General features: G+C 31.8%; 1 protein-coding gene across 3 annotated transcripts in view; it reads left to right on the plus strand.

Moving 5' to 3' along the window:
• LOC129223738 (CCR4-NOT transcription complex subunit 4-like) overlaps positions 1-17,490 on the plus strand; it is a 40,815-nt gene extending 23,325 nt beyond the window's left edge. For 2 of the 3 annotated variants that reach the window (XM_054858094.1, XM_054858096.1), the window contains exons 15-21: positions 1,291-1,524; positions 2,677-2,828; positions 2,933-3,044; positions 5,258-5,344; positions 10,574-10,684; positions 14,707-14,802; positions 17,129-17,490. In XM_054858094.1, coding sequence (XP_054714069.1) covers positions 1,291-1,524; positions 2,677-2,828; positions 2,933-3,044; positions 5,258-5,344; positions 10,574-10,684; positions 14,707-14,802; positions 17,129-17,136 — 800 coding nt within the window. In that variant the 3' untranslated portion in view covers positions 17,137-17,490. The remainder of the gene's footprint in view (positions 1-1,290; positions 1,525-2,676; positions 2,829-2,932; positions 3,045-5,257; positions 5,345-10,573; positions 10,685-14,706; positions 14,803-17,128) is intronic. The other variant, XM_054858097.1, reaches the window with a different exon arrangement.
• The last annotated feature ends 587 nt before the right edge of the window (positions 17,491-18,077 follow it).

Genomic DNA, 18,077 nt, shown 5'->3' on the forward strand with positions numbered 1-18,077 from the left:
AATAGATGCAGTTGGACGTAATTACTTGATCAATAGTCAGTAAATTTTGAATTTTTTTATTTTAAGGTTATTTTCAAAATCAATTCCGATTTTTTCCCAACATTAGGCAATTTTTGGAAAGGAGGAATTCGAGAATCCTCCTCTGAAAGGTAAAACGCAATTTCAGGTCATCTTTAAAGACGTTTAGACGTAAAGAACGGTTTTAGGAATCTCTCTCCGACCTTAGTGAAAGGGTGTTAGTTCGGGGATTCTCCTCTAGAAATGTTTTGAAATTGATGTCCGAAAAAGTCCTAAATAAATGCATGTTTAGGACATCAATTTCCATTGTTACTCCAACCAAACAACAAAAACTTATTTTAAATTTCTTGCTGGAAAAGAGAGTTAACGAGCGAAATGTTTTGAAGACCCTTCTTTCCAAACTGAGTTTTGGTTAAAATAACTTCGCTTCCCCAAGATATGTTTTCTTCTTGAGTAAGGGGTACAGATCCCCCAACCCCTGCTGAACACTAGAGATCCCGTATACGGAGAAATTAGACAGCAGCGCACCAATCTCCGCCAAGTGTTGTCAGCTCAAAATGCTGCACTGTGTGAATTTTTAGCTTTAACACTTACACGAATAAACATCTGAAAAGTCTAATCTTTAAAGAACAGACTGATTTTTTCCCCTCTTATTTTCATTAAAGGGAGTGAGTGCCAAATCTGGCAATCCGGCACCAATCATTTCGTATCGTCATTGCGCTTACGAAGAAAAAATGTTTTCTCAAAAACTTCTTCATAAAGATAGAAAACAAACAGATATTTTTGATCTGCACATTTCATAAAATCATAAGTAGCTTCTCATTTTTTTGATACAATGTACAGTGATATTTGGGGCAGAAGATGCATTACGGTCTACAGGGAGTGAGCATCTTTGGACATAAGATGACTGCCATTCCGAAGTTGTCCAATCTCTCCGTATTTAGGATCTCTACTGAACACCATTGCCTGGCGCCATCTAACGCAGGATTCCCAAACTTTAACGATTTGCGGTACCCTTTGAAGAATTAAGATTTTCTCACTGCATCATAATCTAATTTTATATTTATATTATTGTCACCATGCACACTTAGCGGCACCTCTCGCCTCTTCCTACGGCACCCAGTTTGGAGATCTCTGATCTCCAAACTGAAAAAAATACTTTTAAAATTTTGGAAACAACCCTATTATACAGATATTATAAAAGTTGCCATTGTTTTTCACATCTTTTTTTTTAGTTCATACCATTCAAACTTATTTCCTCGTTTTCTTTAGATTTTGATCCTTGGAATGAATCATCTAAAGGCTTAGCTGATCTTATTGCCAAAGAAGCAGTCCACACTCCTGCTTGTTCTGGTATGCCAACACCCCCTGGTTTCTTTCAACCTATAAAACCCCCGGTGCCAAATCAGCAGAGGATAGCTGTCCCACCTCCCGGTTTTAGTTCCAGACAAATTCCGCACACAAATTCTATGAATCACATTCAAGGGATGTTTAGTCCTAACACAGGTAAGAGAAAAAGTTTTTTAGGCTTGTGATTTTTCAGCATTTTTCCTGAATTCAGTAATATTTTATTGGGCAAAGTACTGGGCACTGAAAAAAAAAGGACATTGCACACTGAATTCTACATCTGCCTGTTAATTTCATGCTTCCAGTTAAAATAGTTTGTATTGTGAACTTGCTGGTGTAGTAAAATATACTGACAGTAATGTGTGTGTTCAAACAGCCATGCAATTTCAGTATTTTTCATCCAATTTGGGTCACATGCCTGGTTTTTCTAAACAAGTTTACATAAGCTCATGTTGAAAAAAAAGTCCAGATGGTGCTTAAATTCTGGAACACTTTCATGTTTTATACTAACTCAAAACATTATTGAAAAATACATAATGATTTAGGATCATTTTTCAAACTGTACCTTCAAAAATTACAATAATTGAATTTATTACTTTAACCTGTTATTAAAAATTAGCTTTTTCATTCTCATCCTCGCTTTTGAAATGATTCAAAAAAGTTTCAAATGTGGTTTTTTATTTAAGGATCTGTTATCATGCAATTTGCAGTTCTCTTTAAATTTCAAATTATTTTAGTAAATGCCATTATTCTTACTCTTTACTTCAAAAAATGGAACCTTCCGTTAGTACCAAAAATACTCCAAGAAAGCATCTGCTGTGTTTGTAGTTTCTAATTCTTTAGGCATATTTCTTGTTTACTTTCTAATTTTTTAGGTAATATTTTTTAGTCATGAATCATGTCATATTGATTGGCATGTTATTATGTAGCATTGGTAAGTAAGGGTCTTGGAATACAATTTTTTCTCTTGTCATGTTTAATTCTTTTGTACAAGAACAAACTAAGCAAAACAGCACTTGACATTTTTAGCACAGATATCTCAGAACTTCAATCTATTTGATTTCACATTAATCAAGTTAAGAGATGGAAAATTTTGAAACCAGTTTTTTTTTTTTTTTTTTTTTTTTTTTTTTTTTTTTTGAAAAAATGATTGTTTTTAAATAAAAATATATTTCATTAATGGCCACATTTTATTTTATTTATTTATTTTCCAGTTATTTCATTCATTGATGATCAAATGTGTAAAAATGATTGATAGATAAAGTTATTATTTAAATAAAATTTAATTAGAAATTTTTTCTTTCATTTCAGAATTCCTATCAAACAAAATGTCATCCTTTAGGGAATCAAGACAAACTTTGAATAACTGCACACATTATTATCAAGATGCACCTCAAAATCCTATTGGTATATCCAATCAGTATAAGCAACAATTTCCTCAACCTAATACCCGTGATATTATTGTGAGTATAGATTTTATATGTACTGTTATATGACAGATTAATAATTCTTACTGATTTTTTTTTTGTAATAATGATTTTTTTATGTAAACTATATATTTTTTTAGGAAAATATTCGATTAAAGAAAAATTGTGATGAACGTTTACGTACCTTGTTTCCTGATATGTTATATCACTTAGGTCAAAATAGGAATCTACAAAAAAGTCAACTACAGAATGGTAAGATACAATCTTGTTTATGAATAGTTCGATTTTTTATTCTTGTGCAAATTTGGCGGGTGGCATATAATTTATAACAAGGTATCCATACAACTGGAAAGTTATGGAATATGATAGGAAATCATGGGTTTTGACCATGATTTGAATTTTTCATGGGAAAACCATACTTTTCTGACAAAATGCTCAAAAATTGAACTTGAGACTTAGTCTTGGATTTTGAATTCTTTTTAACCTTTCTATATTTCATTGTTTAGTTGAAGATTTGCACTCTTGTCATTTTGCCGCACCTGCCGGAATATTCTAATCCATTTGCATCCAAGTTGATTAAGTTAATACCTCTTGTAGTAAATTATCATTAATTTTCAGTAACGTTTATTTTCAGTTTTAAACATTTCAGAAAATAAAATAGATCTAAAAAGTTTGTTAAAGGCTTATAAAGTGGTGATAGTGTATGAAAATGGAAGTATTATCCTAGCAATTTTTTTTAAAGTTGGCGTGCAGAAGTGAAATTTGGGAATTCTCTCATCATTTGCAACTTGCACTAAAACTTGGAAACTTACCGAGAAGTTAAGCATTAAATGTACATTGACTTATTAATAAAACATCAAAAGGCAACGTTTTTCTGAAGGCTGCATTTTAAGTTTTAATCTTTTTGCATCCTACTAATATTTCACTCATTTTTAATGATGGAAGTTATTTTGATGACTGTCATGGCTTAATGATTGAAGTCATGACATCAATCCGAAGTGCAGTGCTGCCAATTTTCCTCTGAAATATGGGTCTTATAATTAGGGTTATGAACGAAAAAAGAACAGCTTTTACATATATGTTTTTCATTCAATGTTATCATTTTTAGCTATAATTTAAATGTATGTGTGAGTGTTATTCATAATTTTTAGCTATTGTATGCACAGTATCAATTTTACCTACTATTTGGATTATCCACGGTTTTCGCTTATCTTTGTTACCATGCGCCCTATACCGCTGATAATCGGGAGTTAGCTGTATTTGCACTTCATGTGCATAAGCAGTAATTGTTGCACCAATTGTATTTTAGTCATAAAAGTAGCTTGGGATTTATTTTCAAATTACAATCATTTTAATCTTTGGAACCGCTACATTCTCCTCTTCTTCTATAACCTTTCAATAACATTGAAGACAATGAAGAATGATATTGATGATGAAAGTAACTTTTTCCATTGAGAAATCTTCCTAATACAGTATAACTTCAATTTAACTATTACCTCAATATAATGATACATTTCACTAGTCCGGATTTGACTGCATTGACTGTCTATGCTCCTTGATTTAACGATAACTTTTTTCAGTCCCTTGACAATCATTAAATCGGGGTTATACTGTAGTTTGTACTAAAATTATCTTTATCTGAGATTAGTAAAGAAAAGCTAAAAAGTAGTGAGCCAAAAAAGAATCAGTTATAAGTGGAAAAATTAAGTCTGAGAATTGCAATGTGCAAATATGTAAACTTATTTTTTCATCCATTCAAATAGTGAAATCAAATGGCTGGAAAACTGTTTCAAAAGTATGATCTTTTGACAGTCTTTTTAAAAGCTTAAGAAAATCATCCTAATTCAGTAGAAATAACTGAGGGGGACAAGAACAGTTAACAACTTTGTTTCGAAAGATCTTGCTTAAAAAATAAATTTTAACAGCTACTTCTGAATTCCAGAGTTCAGCATTTTATTGCCGCAAAAACTTCTAGAAATAAAATTAATCTAGCTCTTAAAATTTTTTCAGCTGACAAAATGTTGCTGTGGGTAACCCCGTTAAATAGCTTATTATTCCATGCAGGAAAACATTCTTATGTTTTGGGGGATTGCAATTCAGCCAAAAAAAAAAAAAAGGAATAACACCAGTAGTTTTTGACCATGAAAGGCGGTTTAAAAAAGTGAAGCATCATAATAAATTCTCATACTCTGTTCAATTTTTTACAAGTTGAAAGTTTTCCTCTTACATTTTGGCTGTTTTCAGCATTAAGTGAATGAGCAGATAGTAGAGATGTGTGGCTATAAACTCTAATGATTTTCCAGGAAAATATGAGACATACTACATTCCATATTAAATGGAATCGTGAATACTTGAGACTGTTTTGTGTATATATAATTACTTTTAAACGTACTGTCTGTATTTCTCAGTTTTGATCTACTTAAATTTTTATTCTTTCAATTCTTGAAATTTTTTATATTTTTTAGGGCCAACATGGAATTCTCAAAGTAGAGAACATATATCATGGTTGTCTAATGAAATTCCTTTATTAAATTCAGGAAATATTATGGATGGTATGTAATGTTTTACCCTTAGAAAATTTTATTTAGAAATGTGTATAAAAGAATAATAAGTTGAATAGGTTAATGTTTCATTTAATTTATAACTCTGTAGGAAAAAATTTGCATTTTTTTGCAAAAGTTTAAATGAACATGATAGTTTTGAAAATGTATCTACATATTTGTATAAATTTTATACATTGAGAAAAAGACCAGCAATATAACATAACATTTCAGATAGATTTGACAGTTGAATGAAAAGTGAAATATTTTAAAATAATCTCTCAATGCACTGATATAATTGTAAATTTTGTTTTATCACATATTCACTTTGAAATTCACTTTTTTTTTCATCTTCCCTATTTCAAGGGTGCCCACCCCCTAGAGCAAGTATGCACCCCCTAAATATCGTAAAGGATCCCCCCCCCCCAAAAAAAGCAAGAGCAACCCCCTTCCCAAATGTCAAAAAAACCATCAAATCACCCCCCTCCCTTCTCCCGTAAAAATTTAAACGGCACAGTCTGCGCCATGACCCCCTTTAAGTGGGCACCCCTGCCTATCTTAACATATTTGTTGTTTTCCTGAATGCTGTTTTATTATGTGAAGCAATTTGTGCAAATGTTTGTTCTGAACCTAATATCTTTATAAGTAAAAATATTAGCATGCAAGCACATCTTGCATTACCACCAGAAAAAAAGATGTGCAAAAGACTAAAAACAGATGTGAAGCTACGTATTGCAGGGTGTGCAAAGCGAAGGGGTTTTTTTAAATAATTTTTTGTATATTATTTGTTTAGGAACTTGGTGTAATTATGTACCATGTTTCGTTTTATTTTGTCCTGAAATGTTTTTTGAATTTTGACCTTTTGTTTTAATATACTGCCTTCAAAAACGTTTTTTCAAGTTCAAACAGATGAGTTAATGTTGTATTATTTCTTGGATTACACCGCAAATAATCATAAAGTGTTTCTTTTAACCTTTGCTTCTTCTTGTGTCATTCTTCTCTTTGTCAACATGTGCTGTGTCGGTTGCAGCATCTTCCCATGAAAAAGAAAAATCCTGAAAATTTTTGGGTACAGTGGGATCATTTTGAACAAGAAAATGAATAAGAGTAGTGATGCTGCAATTGGTAGATGTTACAAAGAGACTCTTCTGTGTTATAGATACAATTTGCAATATAAATATTTTTCAAAAAAGTTAAGAATCATTTTTTTTAAAGCTGGTCACTTTTAATAGTTGATGTCTTCAATTTTTGTAAAAATTTCAGGATGTGTTAGTGGTACTACAATAAACAAAAGTGAAGTTTCTTTTTCTAAAAAACTGATTTGTTTGTCCTTGAGTAGGGGTCAAAGTTTAAGGTCGGGGAAAAAAAAGTTAAAGATATGATTGCTTTGCTTCAAATGCAATGAGTGAACCAAGCCAATTCTTTGAAATGTTTATACTACTTGATACTAGGTAGATGCTAGCATAAATATTTTGGTGGCTCACTCATGGCTTTGAATGCAGAGTTCAATTGAAACTGCTACTTTTTTTTGCCTAGTACTCAGAAAAAAATAAAATAGCTTTCCTTTTTCTTGACTGTAGTAGTTAAACGGTCTCAAAGTCAATGAGTTTTTTAAAATGTCCAAGTTTAGAGGTCAATAACTTTGTTCGCGACGGGTCAACAACTTTGGGACACAGTTGTAGTCTGAGTGGTGTAGTTTAAGGTCCAGATTAGAAACCCATGGCAACCAATCAATTTTTTTTTTAATTATGTAGTCTCAAAGTGGATAATTTAAAACAAAAAGAATCACATTTTTAGGTCAACTCTAAAACGCCTGAGTCAATAACTTTAAGCAAGAGCTATAATTATGCTCTATGTGGTGTAGTTTTAGACTCGTGTCAGAAAACCATGAGATCTAATTATCTTACTTAAACAGTCTAAAAAAATGATTTATCAGTATAAAAAAACATTTTTTCAGGAGTTTATACACGTGCTACTCAAAATCTTATGAGCTCAAACTTGCACAATTACTTGAAGGAATCAACAACCTAATGTACTTTAAGCTCCCAAAATTTCATGCTTCCAGTGTAGTAAAATTTTCTGTAACCTTGACCACAACATGGCAATTCTTCTCACAAATCTGATCTGCCATTTTGGAGCACTATATTTCGGGGGTCCTAGATCCTCGGGATTCGGCTCTTGGAAACTGAAAATTAGCATCAGGTTAGTTTCAAAGACATCTTACGCCTTTATAAAATTTCATCCCATTCAGGGATGATGGAGCGGGGACAGTTTGAAAAATCATATCGGTTGACGTGATTTCACCTGCATCTTTTGTTATTGTCTAACAAACTCCTTTTTTTTGACATTATATTTTTACTTTTGAGCTTCTTCTTTACTAATAATAAAGCTGAATGTCTCTCTGTCCGGAGTATGTCTGGATGTCTGTAGGATATCTGTAGGATGTCTGTGACGCGCATAGCGCCTAAACCGTTCGGCCGATTTTCATGAAATTTGGCATGAAGTTAGTATGTAGCATGGGGGTGTGCACCTCGAAGCGATTTTTCGAAAATTCGACGTGGTTCTTTTTTTATTCCAATTTTAAGAAAAAAAACGATCATAAATTACGAAATTATCATAACGTGTAACCGTAACATGGGCACAAGCCAATTGGTGAGATACGAAATTATCATAACGTGTAACCGTAACATGGGCACAAGCCAATTGGCGAGATACGAAATTATCATAACGTGTAACCGTAACATGAGTACAAGTCAATTGACGAGAAAATTCACAATACATTATTTGTAAATACAGGCGAACCAAAAGACCTTTTAATTTTTCTATTACGGGCGAAGCCGTGCGGGTACCACTAGTTATCTTCTTTACTAATAATAAAGCAGAAAGTCTCTCTGTCCGGAGGATGTCTGTAGGATGTCCGTAGGATGTCTGTGACGCGCATAGCGCTTAAACCGTTCGGCCGATTTTCATGATATTTGGCACAAAGTTAGTATGTAGCATGGGGGTGTGCACCTCGAAGCGATTTTTCGAAAATTCGATGTGGTTCTTTTTTTATTCCAATTTAAAGAAAAAAAAGTATCATAAATTACGAAATTATCGTAACGTGGAACCGTAACATGGGCACAAGCCAATTGGCGAGATACGAAATTATCATAACGTGGAACCGTAATGTCGGTACAAGCCAACTGGCGAGAAAATTCACTATACATTATTTGTAAATATACAGGCGAACCAAAAGACCTTTTGATTTTTCTATTGCGGGCGAAGCTGTGCGGGTGCCACTAGTTAATAATAAAGCTGAAAGTTTCTCTGTTCGGAGGATGTCTGGATGTCTGTGACGCGCATAGCGCCTAGACCGTTCGGCTGATTTTCATGAAATTTGGCACAAAGTTAGTTTGTAGCATAGAGATGTGCACCTCGAAGCGACTTTTCGAAAATTCGATGTGGTTCTTTTTCTATTCCAGTTTTAAGAACAAAAATATCATAAGATGGACCAGTAAATAACGAAATTATCATAACGTGGAACCGTAACATGGGCACAAGCCAATTGGCGAGATACGAAATTATCATAACGTGGAACCGTAACATGGGTACAATTCAATTGGCATGAAAATTCACCATACATTATTTGTAAATATACAGGCAAACCAAAAGACATTTTAATTTTTCTATTACGGGCAAAGCCGTGCGGGTTCCACTAGTATTTAATAAATTTTAAAAGTTTATTACTAAGTAGTGTATATACAAATTGTATTGTAATTATGAACTCAATCTCTTATACCATTGCAATCCTCTTCCTAAAGTATAGCTTTGGTTTATGATCATTATAAAGTCAAAAATAACAAAAGATGCATGTGAATTATCACAATGTTATATCAGGGTGATACCACATCAATTGACCTAAATTTCTTAAATTGCCCTGCTCGATCATCCGCGAATGGAATGAAATTTTATAGAGGTCTTTGGAACTAACCTATGCTAATTTTCAGTTTCCGAGAGCCAAATCCCGAGGATCGAGGACCTCCAAAATATAGTGCTCCAAAATGGCGAATTAGCTTTGTGAGAAGAATTGCCATATTGTGGTCAAGGTTACAGAAAATTTTATAACACTGGAAGCATGAAATTTTGGGAGCTTAAAGAACATTTGGCTGTTGATTCGTTCTAGTATTTATGTGAGTTTGAGCTCATAAGATTTTGAGTAGCACACATATAAACTCATTAAAAAAATGCTCTTTTGTACAGAAATCATCATTTTTGCGACCGTTTAATTAAGTAAGATGATTATATCTCACGATTTTTCTGACATGAGTCTAAAACTACACCACGTAGAGCATAATTACAGCTCATGCTCAAAGTTATTGACTCGGGCGTTTTAGAGTAATTGACCTAAAACTGTGATTCTTATTATTTCAAATTATCAACTTTGAGACCGCTTAACTAAAAAAATTGCTTAGTGTCCATGGGTTTCTAAACTACACCTTAAACTATACCACACAGGCTATAAGTACAGCTGTGTCCCAAAGTTGTTGACAGTTCGCGAGCTAAGTTATTGGCCTCTAAACTTGGGCATTTTTGAAATATCGACTTTGAGACTGTTTAACTACTAAAACCAAGAGAAACGAAAGCTATTTTATATTTTCCTTAATACTATACTGTGGTGAGTAGTGAATCATATACTTATTTCCGAGGGTTACTCATGGCTTTAGCAGATATCCGGGCCTAAACAAGGCAAAAAAAGTGAAAGGTAGCAGTTTCAATTGACTTTTGTCCTCAAAACCATGATTGAGCCACCAAAATATTTATGCTAGCATGTACCTAGTATCAAGTAGTATTCTTATTTAAAAGAATTTGCTTGGTTCACTCATTGCTTTTGAAGCAAAGCAGTCAGATATTTAGCTCTTTTTTCTCACGACCCTAAACTTTGACATCCACTTGAGGGCCAACAAGTCAAATTAGAGAGGAAAAAAGCTTCACTTTTTCTTATCACCATACTAGTAAAATATCCTGAAAGTTTCAAGAAAATTAAAGGTGTCAACTTTCAGTCCCTATCCTTTTTGTCCAGCTTTAAAAAAAAATGACTCTTAACCTCTCTTTTAATGTGATAAGCAGAAAGATACAGCAGAAAGAGACAATCTTATTCAAGGGGTTTTTTTTAACTATAATTTGCTTTTTTACGCCAAAATGTATGTTTGTATATATTTTCAAACAGTGATATATTACTGTCATATTTATGTTTTTCAGCACAAAGAAGTAGTCCACAACTATGGATGAAAGCTTTGCAGCAACTAACACTTGAAGAAAACCAAACTCAGCTCAACGGTCATTCTCCTTATGCAAATCCTTTTTTGCGAGGTATGTTTGTTTTACTTCATTTTCATGCTACCTTGTGTGACATTTTCAAGTCTGCCTAATAAGTTATTTTAAAAATGAATTTTTCATGTAAAATTTGTTTGTTTAGTGTTATAAAATATGCTCTCTGTCATTTAGTATGCAAAATGAGGTACTAATAAATGCTTTGTACTAATAAATGCTCATAAGTCTTAAAACAATTGAAACATCCAAGAATTGTATTTTTCAGCAATTTGTATCAAGTTGTTTGCAATTTGAAAACCAGTTTGATTCCCAAATCAAAAAGATGGTTTTTATTTAGTATCATTCCACATTAAAACACCCTCCCCCCCCCCCCTTTCTTAAAAAAATAACTTAAAGATGTCAGTTTTTTTAATGAAATTTTGTGTGTTTAGTTTGAGTACTGACTTTTTAAGATGCAAAAACTGCACAACTATCTTCTCTGAAAATGGTGTGCAATTTTATTACAGTAGAAAAAATTTTGCTACATTTTGAAAAACTCAAAAATCTCAAAACACTCCACTCAATTTTTTCAACAAATAGAATTCATTAGACATCAATTGTCTGTTTATGTATAAATTTTCGAAATGGAATTGCAATTGATGTCCTCCAAAAAATTAATTTTGTATACTGTCAAAAATCTGTGAAGTATGTGTCCATTTCTTGTCAAAACTAGTTTTAATGAAGTAATTTTGAGTAAACTCAATGGGTTAGTGGAGAAGGGCTCTCAAAATTGTTGTCCTGGAAAAAAGTACAGTCAGTTTGCAATAACTCGAATCTAAAGGGACCGAGGAAAATCTTCGACTTATCGGAAGTTCGACTTACTGCTTTTCTTTTAACATCATTGACAGAGTACTTGCTTAGCCATCTTTAATAGTAAAGAAAACTCACTCTGTCTCTCAGGAACTTATCAGCAACTGAACGAACTAAAGAATGAAGGGTAACGCATCTTAACTTAGGTCAGCCTTTGAATAAAGGTACAATCAGTTTACTTGACAGCTTCAAAGCAAATTCACAGTCCAGGAACATGTCAGAGTATAAACAGTACAGTACAACAAAAGAAAACAAGTTATCTCATTTCTGACATGTGTAATTGCTTTATAGCGCATTGGCTCAACAGGTGCTCTTCTTGCTTTAGAGGTCTATTGTGCAAGAATTGCAAGTGAAGGAGAATTACTTTTTCTCTCATAGTCACTTGTTTCTTCCTTTTTTTTTTTTTTTTTTTTCGTTCTTTCGAAATTAATTTTGAGTCATATTTAAAAAAACTTCGAGTTAAAAGAAGTTAACATCAAGATGCTGAATATAATTAGCATGGAATTAAAGACAAAGGGGTCGGGACTTGATACAAATTTAGAGTTATGGTAATATTAGGGTTATTGCAAATTGACTGCATATGTGCTCTCCCTGTAAAGTGGAAACAAGTTACATGAGACACTTTTTATTTGTATAATTTTGCCTGTTTACTTTTGATTTAAATATAAAGTTTGTAATTTCCCTTTCAAGATACAGTAGTTAGTTTTGCTTATTTAAAATAAATGCCATTCCATTCTTCCAAGCAGTTTGTAACAGAGTATGTAAATAAAACAAAATTTTATGCATGCCACCTGTCACAAAACTTGAAGCCTTTAATAAATTCTTAAAAAGTGAATTTTAAAAGTGACTTTCTACTAAATACGCAGTTGCTTAAAATAACTGAGCAATTGTTAAATCATTACCTAATTATAATAAATTGCAAGCAGTTACCTTCCCTCTTAAAAAAAACAAAAAACAAATAGAATGTATAGAAGGAGATTATGTATATTTTTTAGTGCATTCATTTTTTAAAAATTATTTGACTTTGCATTGTGCTTGGAAAGAATGGCGTACTGAAGCATTCATTCCAAGCTCAACATATTTTAATTTAAAATATTTTTGTCCTTTTGTGTGTGCTTGTTTCTTTTAATTAGTTATTACATGAATTATGTAGTCATATTTTTTTCTCTCTCTCTTTCTTCTAATTTACAAGATATCCAAAAAAAAAATTCTATATTAATAGAAAATGATTAAAAGAGGATATGCAATTTCTGAAAATATTTCCATTAAAACACAGTATCTGCTTCCCTTTCCAAGTTTGAAACATTTGAATATGCACACTATTTTATTTTGGAAAACCACACAAATAGTATAATGCAAAAAGTTTAAATGTAGGCAGCAATCGAAAGGGCATCCTGAAATATGTTTTTGATGCAAAAATTATTTGCCCTAGTCAGCCCGTTATTGATTTATGAGGTGGCAAGAGATTGATTATTCAATTTCATTGTCTGTATCCATCTATGAATTTTGTGAAAGATGTCTTCCATTACTCACTGAAACTCGCTAAAATTAGTGACTTTACTTAAAATTTCTGCAAACTTTAAGGCTTTATATTTTGATAATGGGGATATGAAGGCAAACAACTTAAGCGTCCAGATGTTTTACAACGCTCTTTAAATTGCTGCTTTTTTTTTTTTTTTTTAAATTCATTTTTACACTATTGTGCGTGTTCCTGGTAAGTATTGTACTGTCTGACCCCGGATTGTATGGAAAGACAAACATCCGTTTTACAGTTGGAAATGGACAAATCTATTATTTTTTAGGGATGTCGGCTTTTGCAGAAGCAGGGTCTCATTCAAATAAGCAGAACACGCGCATCAAATTTTTACTTTTCCCCCTTATTCACATAGATTTGTCTTAACTGGATGTTTAAAAATTCCATGCAATCCGTGGTTGGACAGTAGGGTAAACCTACTCTATTATCACTGTAATTTGACTTTATTGCCTACCAAAGTCTTAAATGGTCAAAATTGTAGATTTTTTTTTCACTATGTATACTAAAATTGTTACTGCCTTTTTTTTTCCATTTCAAAAGTTCAAAAGTGAGATGTCTAGAAACCTAGGGGGCGATGATGATATTAAGTCTCTTCTTCCAATCCAATATTGGTAGTGCCTCATCCTGTTGAAGTTGTTAGCTTTCAAGATTTTTTTTTTTTTTTTTTTTGCAAATGCAGAGCGTTTAAACATGTGAGCAAGATTGTCAACATAAGCAATATACTCTGTAATAGAATAAAAGAAACTGTGCCAAATTTACTTTAGGGTTATCCTTAATTTTTTCTGGTATGGCACAATGTATAATGGTATGTATAATAGGGATGCACTGATAAACAAATCAGCTGATTACCGATTAATCGGCCTTTAAAGCTACCAATTCCTTCGTCATTTTTTTTTCTCGCTTTAGAAATAGTTAAAAGTTTATAACTGTTTGTTTTTACTCTGTACGCTTTCATACTGCAGTTCTTTAAAATGTTTGTTGCAAATTACATTCATTTATTGTTCATAAATGTGTTCATCATAGTTTCTTGTTGAAGATATGCTTTAAAAAAATTATTTTGAAAAATATTTTTTATTCCGCCAATTAATCGGCAAAATTTAGCCGATTATTAATGATTGGCAAAGTGGCCGATTAATGGGTGCATCCCACAAATGGGGGTATGGCCACACAATTAAAAAGCTTTTTGATCATTTCTTTGTTGAATATATAATGTCATAATCAATTAGATCCATGTATGTGTCCTTGTTTATTTTCTAAACATGTAAAAATACTTTTGAGACACCCAGCGTTCTTTATTTACAGTTTTTTTTTTTTTTTATCCGATTTTTTGTTTCAATATTTAGGCTACTTCAAAATAGGGTTTGATCTCTCATTAAATCTACACTCTGGTTCTTCACAGAATTTTAAAAGAGTTTTAAGATTTAATCTTTTTTTTTTTTTTTTTTCTTAACTGCTTAATATTTAATCTAAGCATGCTATTATAGATTCTTCCCTGCCATATCAATATCATATAATAGCTCTTTTACATTCTAAAGTATATAACATGTGTTATGCATATGAGCATGTAGTTTTTAGAAACATGCTAATTGCAAAATGCATTTTTTCATAATTTTTGTCTAATTTTACTTTATTTTACAATTGTTTTTTTCCGTACTGCATGAAATATTTTATTATGCAGGCCAATGGCCAACAGCCCAGTGCCCTCCTCCTGGTTTTGTTGCACCCTCTAGGTCCCCAGCCAACTCCCCCTTCCAGCACATGCCAGTTAACCAGAGTGAGTTAGCTTTTACGAATGTTTTATTTTATTGAAGAAATTTTTAATTTGCATTCAAACTTTTAAATTTTTAGTTTAACTTTTACGACACATATTTAAGATAATTCACTCCAAAATGTAATTTAAGTGTCAGTTCCGTTAAATGTCTTTCCATGCTTCATCGTAAGAATTGATTTATAATGTTGGACACTTTTGTGAATATTTGCATTTAGTTTAATGTTGCAAGGATAATGAAAATTGAACTAAAATGTTATTCAACTAGTGCAGGGGTTCTCAAACTTTTAGACATTATGACCCCCTTTTTAGACTAAGTATTTTGGCAACCCCCCAAAGTTTTAACTCTGTCTGAACCCTAAAACAGTAACTAAAAACCTACACAAATGCTTAAGTTATATCTTTAGAGACAGAAATAACTGGTAAAATAAACGAATTTTTGTCTCTTGAATTATTTTATAATAAGAGAAAGTAGTAGACCTTGCTGATTTTATAATCTTGCATTAGTTTTATGAGTTTATTGACTTATTGCTATTAATTTTCTTTAAATTTTTCTTCCAAATCTCGTGACCCGCTTGGAATCACCCCCAGGGGGGTCGCGACCCACCGTTTAAGAACCCCTGAACTAGTGCAATGAGGCTAGTAAATGAAAGAATGCTGCATTGAATGAGTGATATTTTAATCCTCAGACATTGGTTGAAGATCAACTAAATAGTGCTTAAGAAATGAATACCTTTGTGCTGCAAAGTAATGGGAAGTAACAAACGTTTTATAGCACAAATATACTAATTACTGCATGCACGTGTTTCGAGGTTTCAAGAAACCCCTTTTTTCAGTGCAAAACTGTGAGCTTTTGAATGTTTGGATGTACAGTAAAAATCCAAAAGCTCACAATTTTGCATTGAAAAAAGGGGTTCCTTGAAACCCCAAAACACGTATATGCAGTAATCTGTAAATTTGTGCTACAAATCATTGGTTATTTCCTATTAACACTTAATAATATTTAAGTGTGCATAACTGCTATTGTAGTGCTGAAAATTATAAGATTTTTTTTTCTTGTTTTTTGCATTCAGAAGTTTGATCAGAAAATTTTTTCTTGATCAACATGAACTCTACGGTTTGCTAGAAGGCTAAAGCTCTTTCTCTTGTTGTGTGCTAAGATGTGCTCCAATGTTTTCAGGGTGTTGTTTGTGGTATTTTTCTCATGGCTGTTATCGCTATGTTCTATTTCAGTATCATACTTCTGCAGAATAATCCACTTTTTTCAATTACAAAGTGAAATTGTGAGTTTTTAGTGCTTAGATGTGATAATAAGAACTACCATTGATTGCATCACCACCTGCAAAGTTGAGCAATACCAATTACTATTGATAACCAATCAAATAAGTAAATAAATAATGATGTAAATGTTAGGGCTGCTTATGAAGAAAGCATGCCTAAGAAGTTTTTGTTGCTTTGGAGAAGATTCTGTTGTTTTACAATTTTTAAATATTGCTTATGCTTCAGTTCTGTACAAAAATTCAATATGTTTATATACCTTATAAAAATAACATTCTATAAGAATCTAGGAGATAGATGTTAGTTCTTTCCTCCATTAAAAGTTTTGCCTTTTGCTGATACTCAATAATAATGTTTTGAGAAAACTAATTTTTTGAGAGGAGGAGGAGAGAGGCGTAATTTTGAAATTTACACACTGTTTGTGATTTGATGTTCTTACCCCTAAAAAAGTACATTCATCTGAAGAAAATTCTCAGATTGTTCTTAAATTTATTCAGCTTTAATTTCAATATGTTCTGAAATTTCTTCATAAGGTCTGGAATTAAATTAGAAATGGAATATGTGTATGAAGAAAGTTTTAAAAAATACATTAATTTATGTTTAAAAGTTATTAAAGTTCTTAATATTAAAATATTATGAACTAAAATGAGCAATCAATGCCAGAAAGCAGGCAAACTTTAAAATATATTTTGTTGCTTAAGTTCATCCATAACGCTTTTTGCATTGAAAAAGAGAGTTCCTTTATACACCAAAATACATATGGCAAATTTATGCCTTTTAAAGTGCTCTAATGGGTTGAAAAAAATTGTTTTTACATAGATAAAATATATTCTCTTTATTATTTTTTAACCTGCTCCATTCACTATAGCATATAAGGAAAAAACTTTTTTTCTTTGCTTTTACATAAGTAACTGTGTTAATATAATTAACAAACTAAATTTGGTTTATTGTTGTTCATATTAACCGTGATGTTGTATAAGCTATGACTGCATTTCAATTTACTGTATTAAAGTTTTCTAACAAGTCTCATTGTTTTTGCTTTTAATTTTTGCAGAAATATAATTACTACTTGATGAAGAACGATTATGGACCCGGACAGAATTGGAAAAAGAAAAATTGTATACAAAAGTTTATTGAACATTAGCACTATAGTTCTTTTTTCCTTATGAATTTGCTCTAATATATATACATAAATCTATATATATACATATATGTACACATAAAAATATAGTAAAATCTTTTCCAAACATCTTTATCTTCTGGAATTATGGGACTAAAATTGTACGGAATTGATTGTTCTTTTTCTTTTTTCCCTCCTTGGCAAATCCTCTGTCAGCACCAAGGTCTCTCAGAGAGAGAAAAATGTATTTATGTGATATAGGAACATGTAATAAAGTTTGATGGAGTTTAGTTATACATTTTAACAATTTCTTTTATTTCTTAATTACTCCAGCCAACTTAATACTCTAATAGATATTCAGAAATAAGTTAAGGTTTTTTTTTTTTTTTTTTTGAAATTGAGCCAATAAACATTGGGTGTCTAAACAGTTTTGTCATTTCAGGTAAAATTTACCAACAATTAAAATCCAAAAAAATCCTCATTGACAACTTGATTTGATTCAGGGTTCGAAAATATCCGATATTTTGATGTATAATATAGGATATTTTGACATAATTCAATATTTTCAATCAGCACAAACTAAAATCTTCAAAATAGTAAATGCATCCTCAAATTACTCATTTTCTTATCTTATTACAGTGAAACCTCCGAATAGCGGATAGTCAAGGGACTAGAAGTTTTGTCCGTTATTGGAAGGTGTCCGCTATTAGGAGGAACTACTTAATTTACCTTTTTCAAAATGGGCTGTTGTTTCCTTTGTAGAACACAATCGAAACAATTGCAAAAGGTTTACTACATTTTACGTCAAGAGTAATTAATCTGTCTTTTCTTAATAAAGGTATACTGACAGCACACACTTGTCTTAAAAAGCATTTAATCAATT

This window comes from Uloborus diversus, chromosome 6 (assembly GCF_026930045.1).
Source record: "Uloborus diversus isolate 005 chromosome 6, Udiv.v.3.1, whole genome shotgun sequence".
NCBI lineage: Eukaryota > Metazoa > Arthropoda > Arachnida > Araneae > Uloboridae > Uloborus > Uloborus diversus.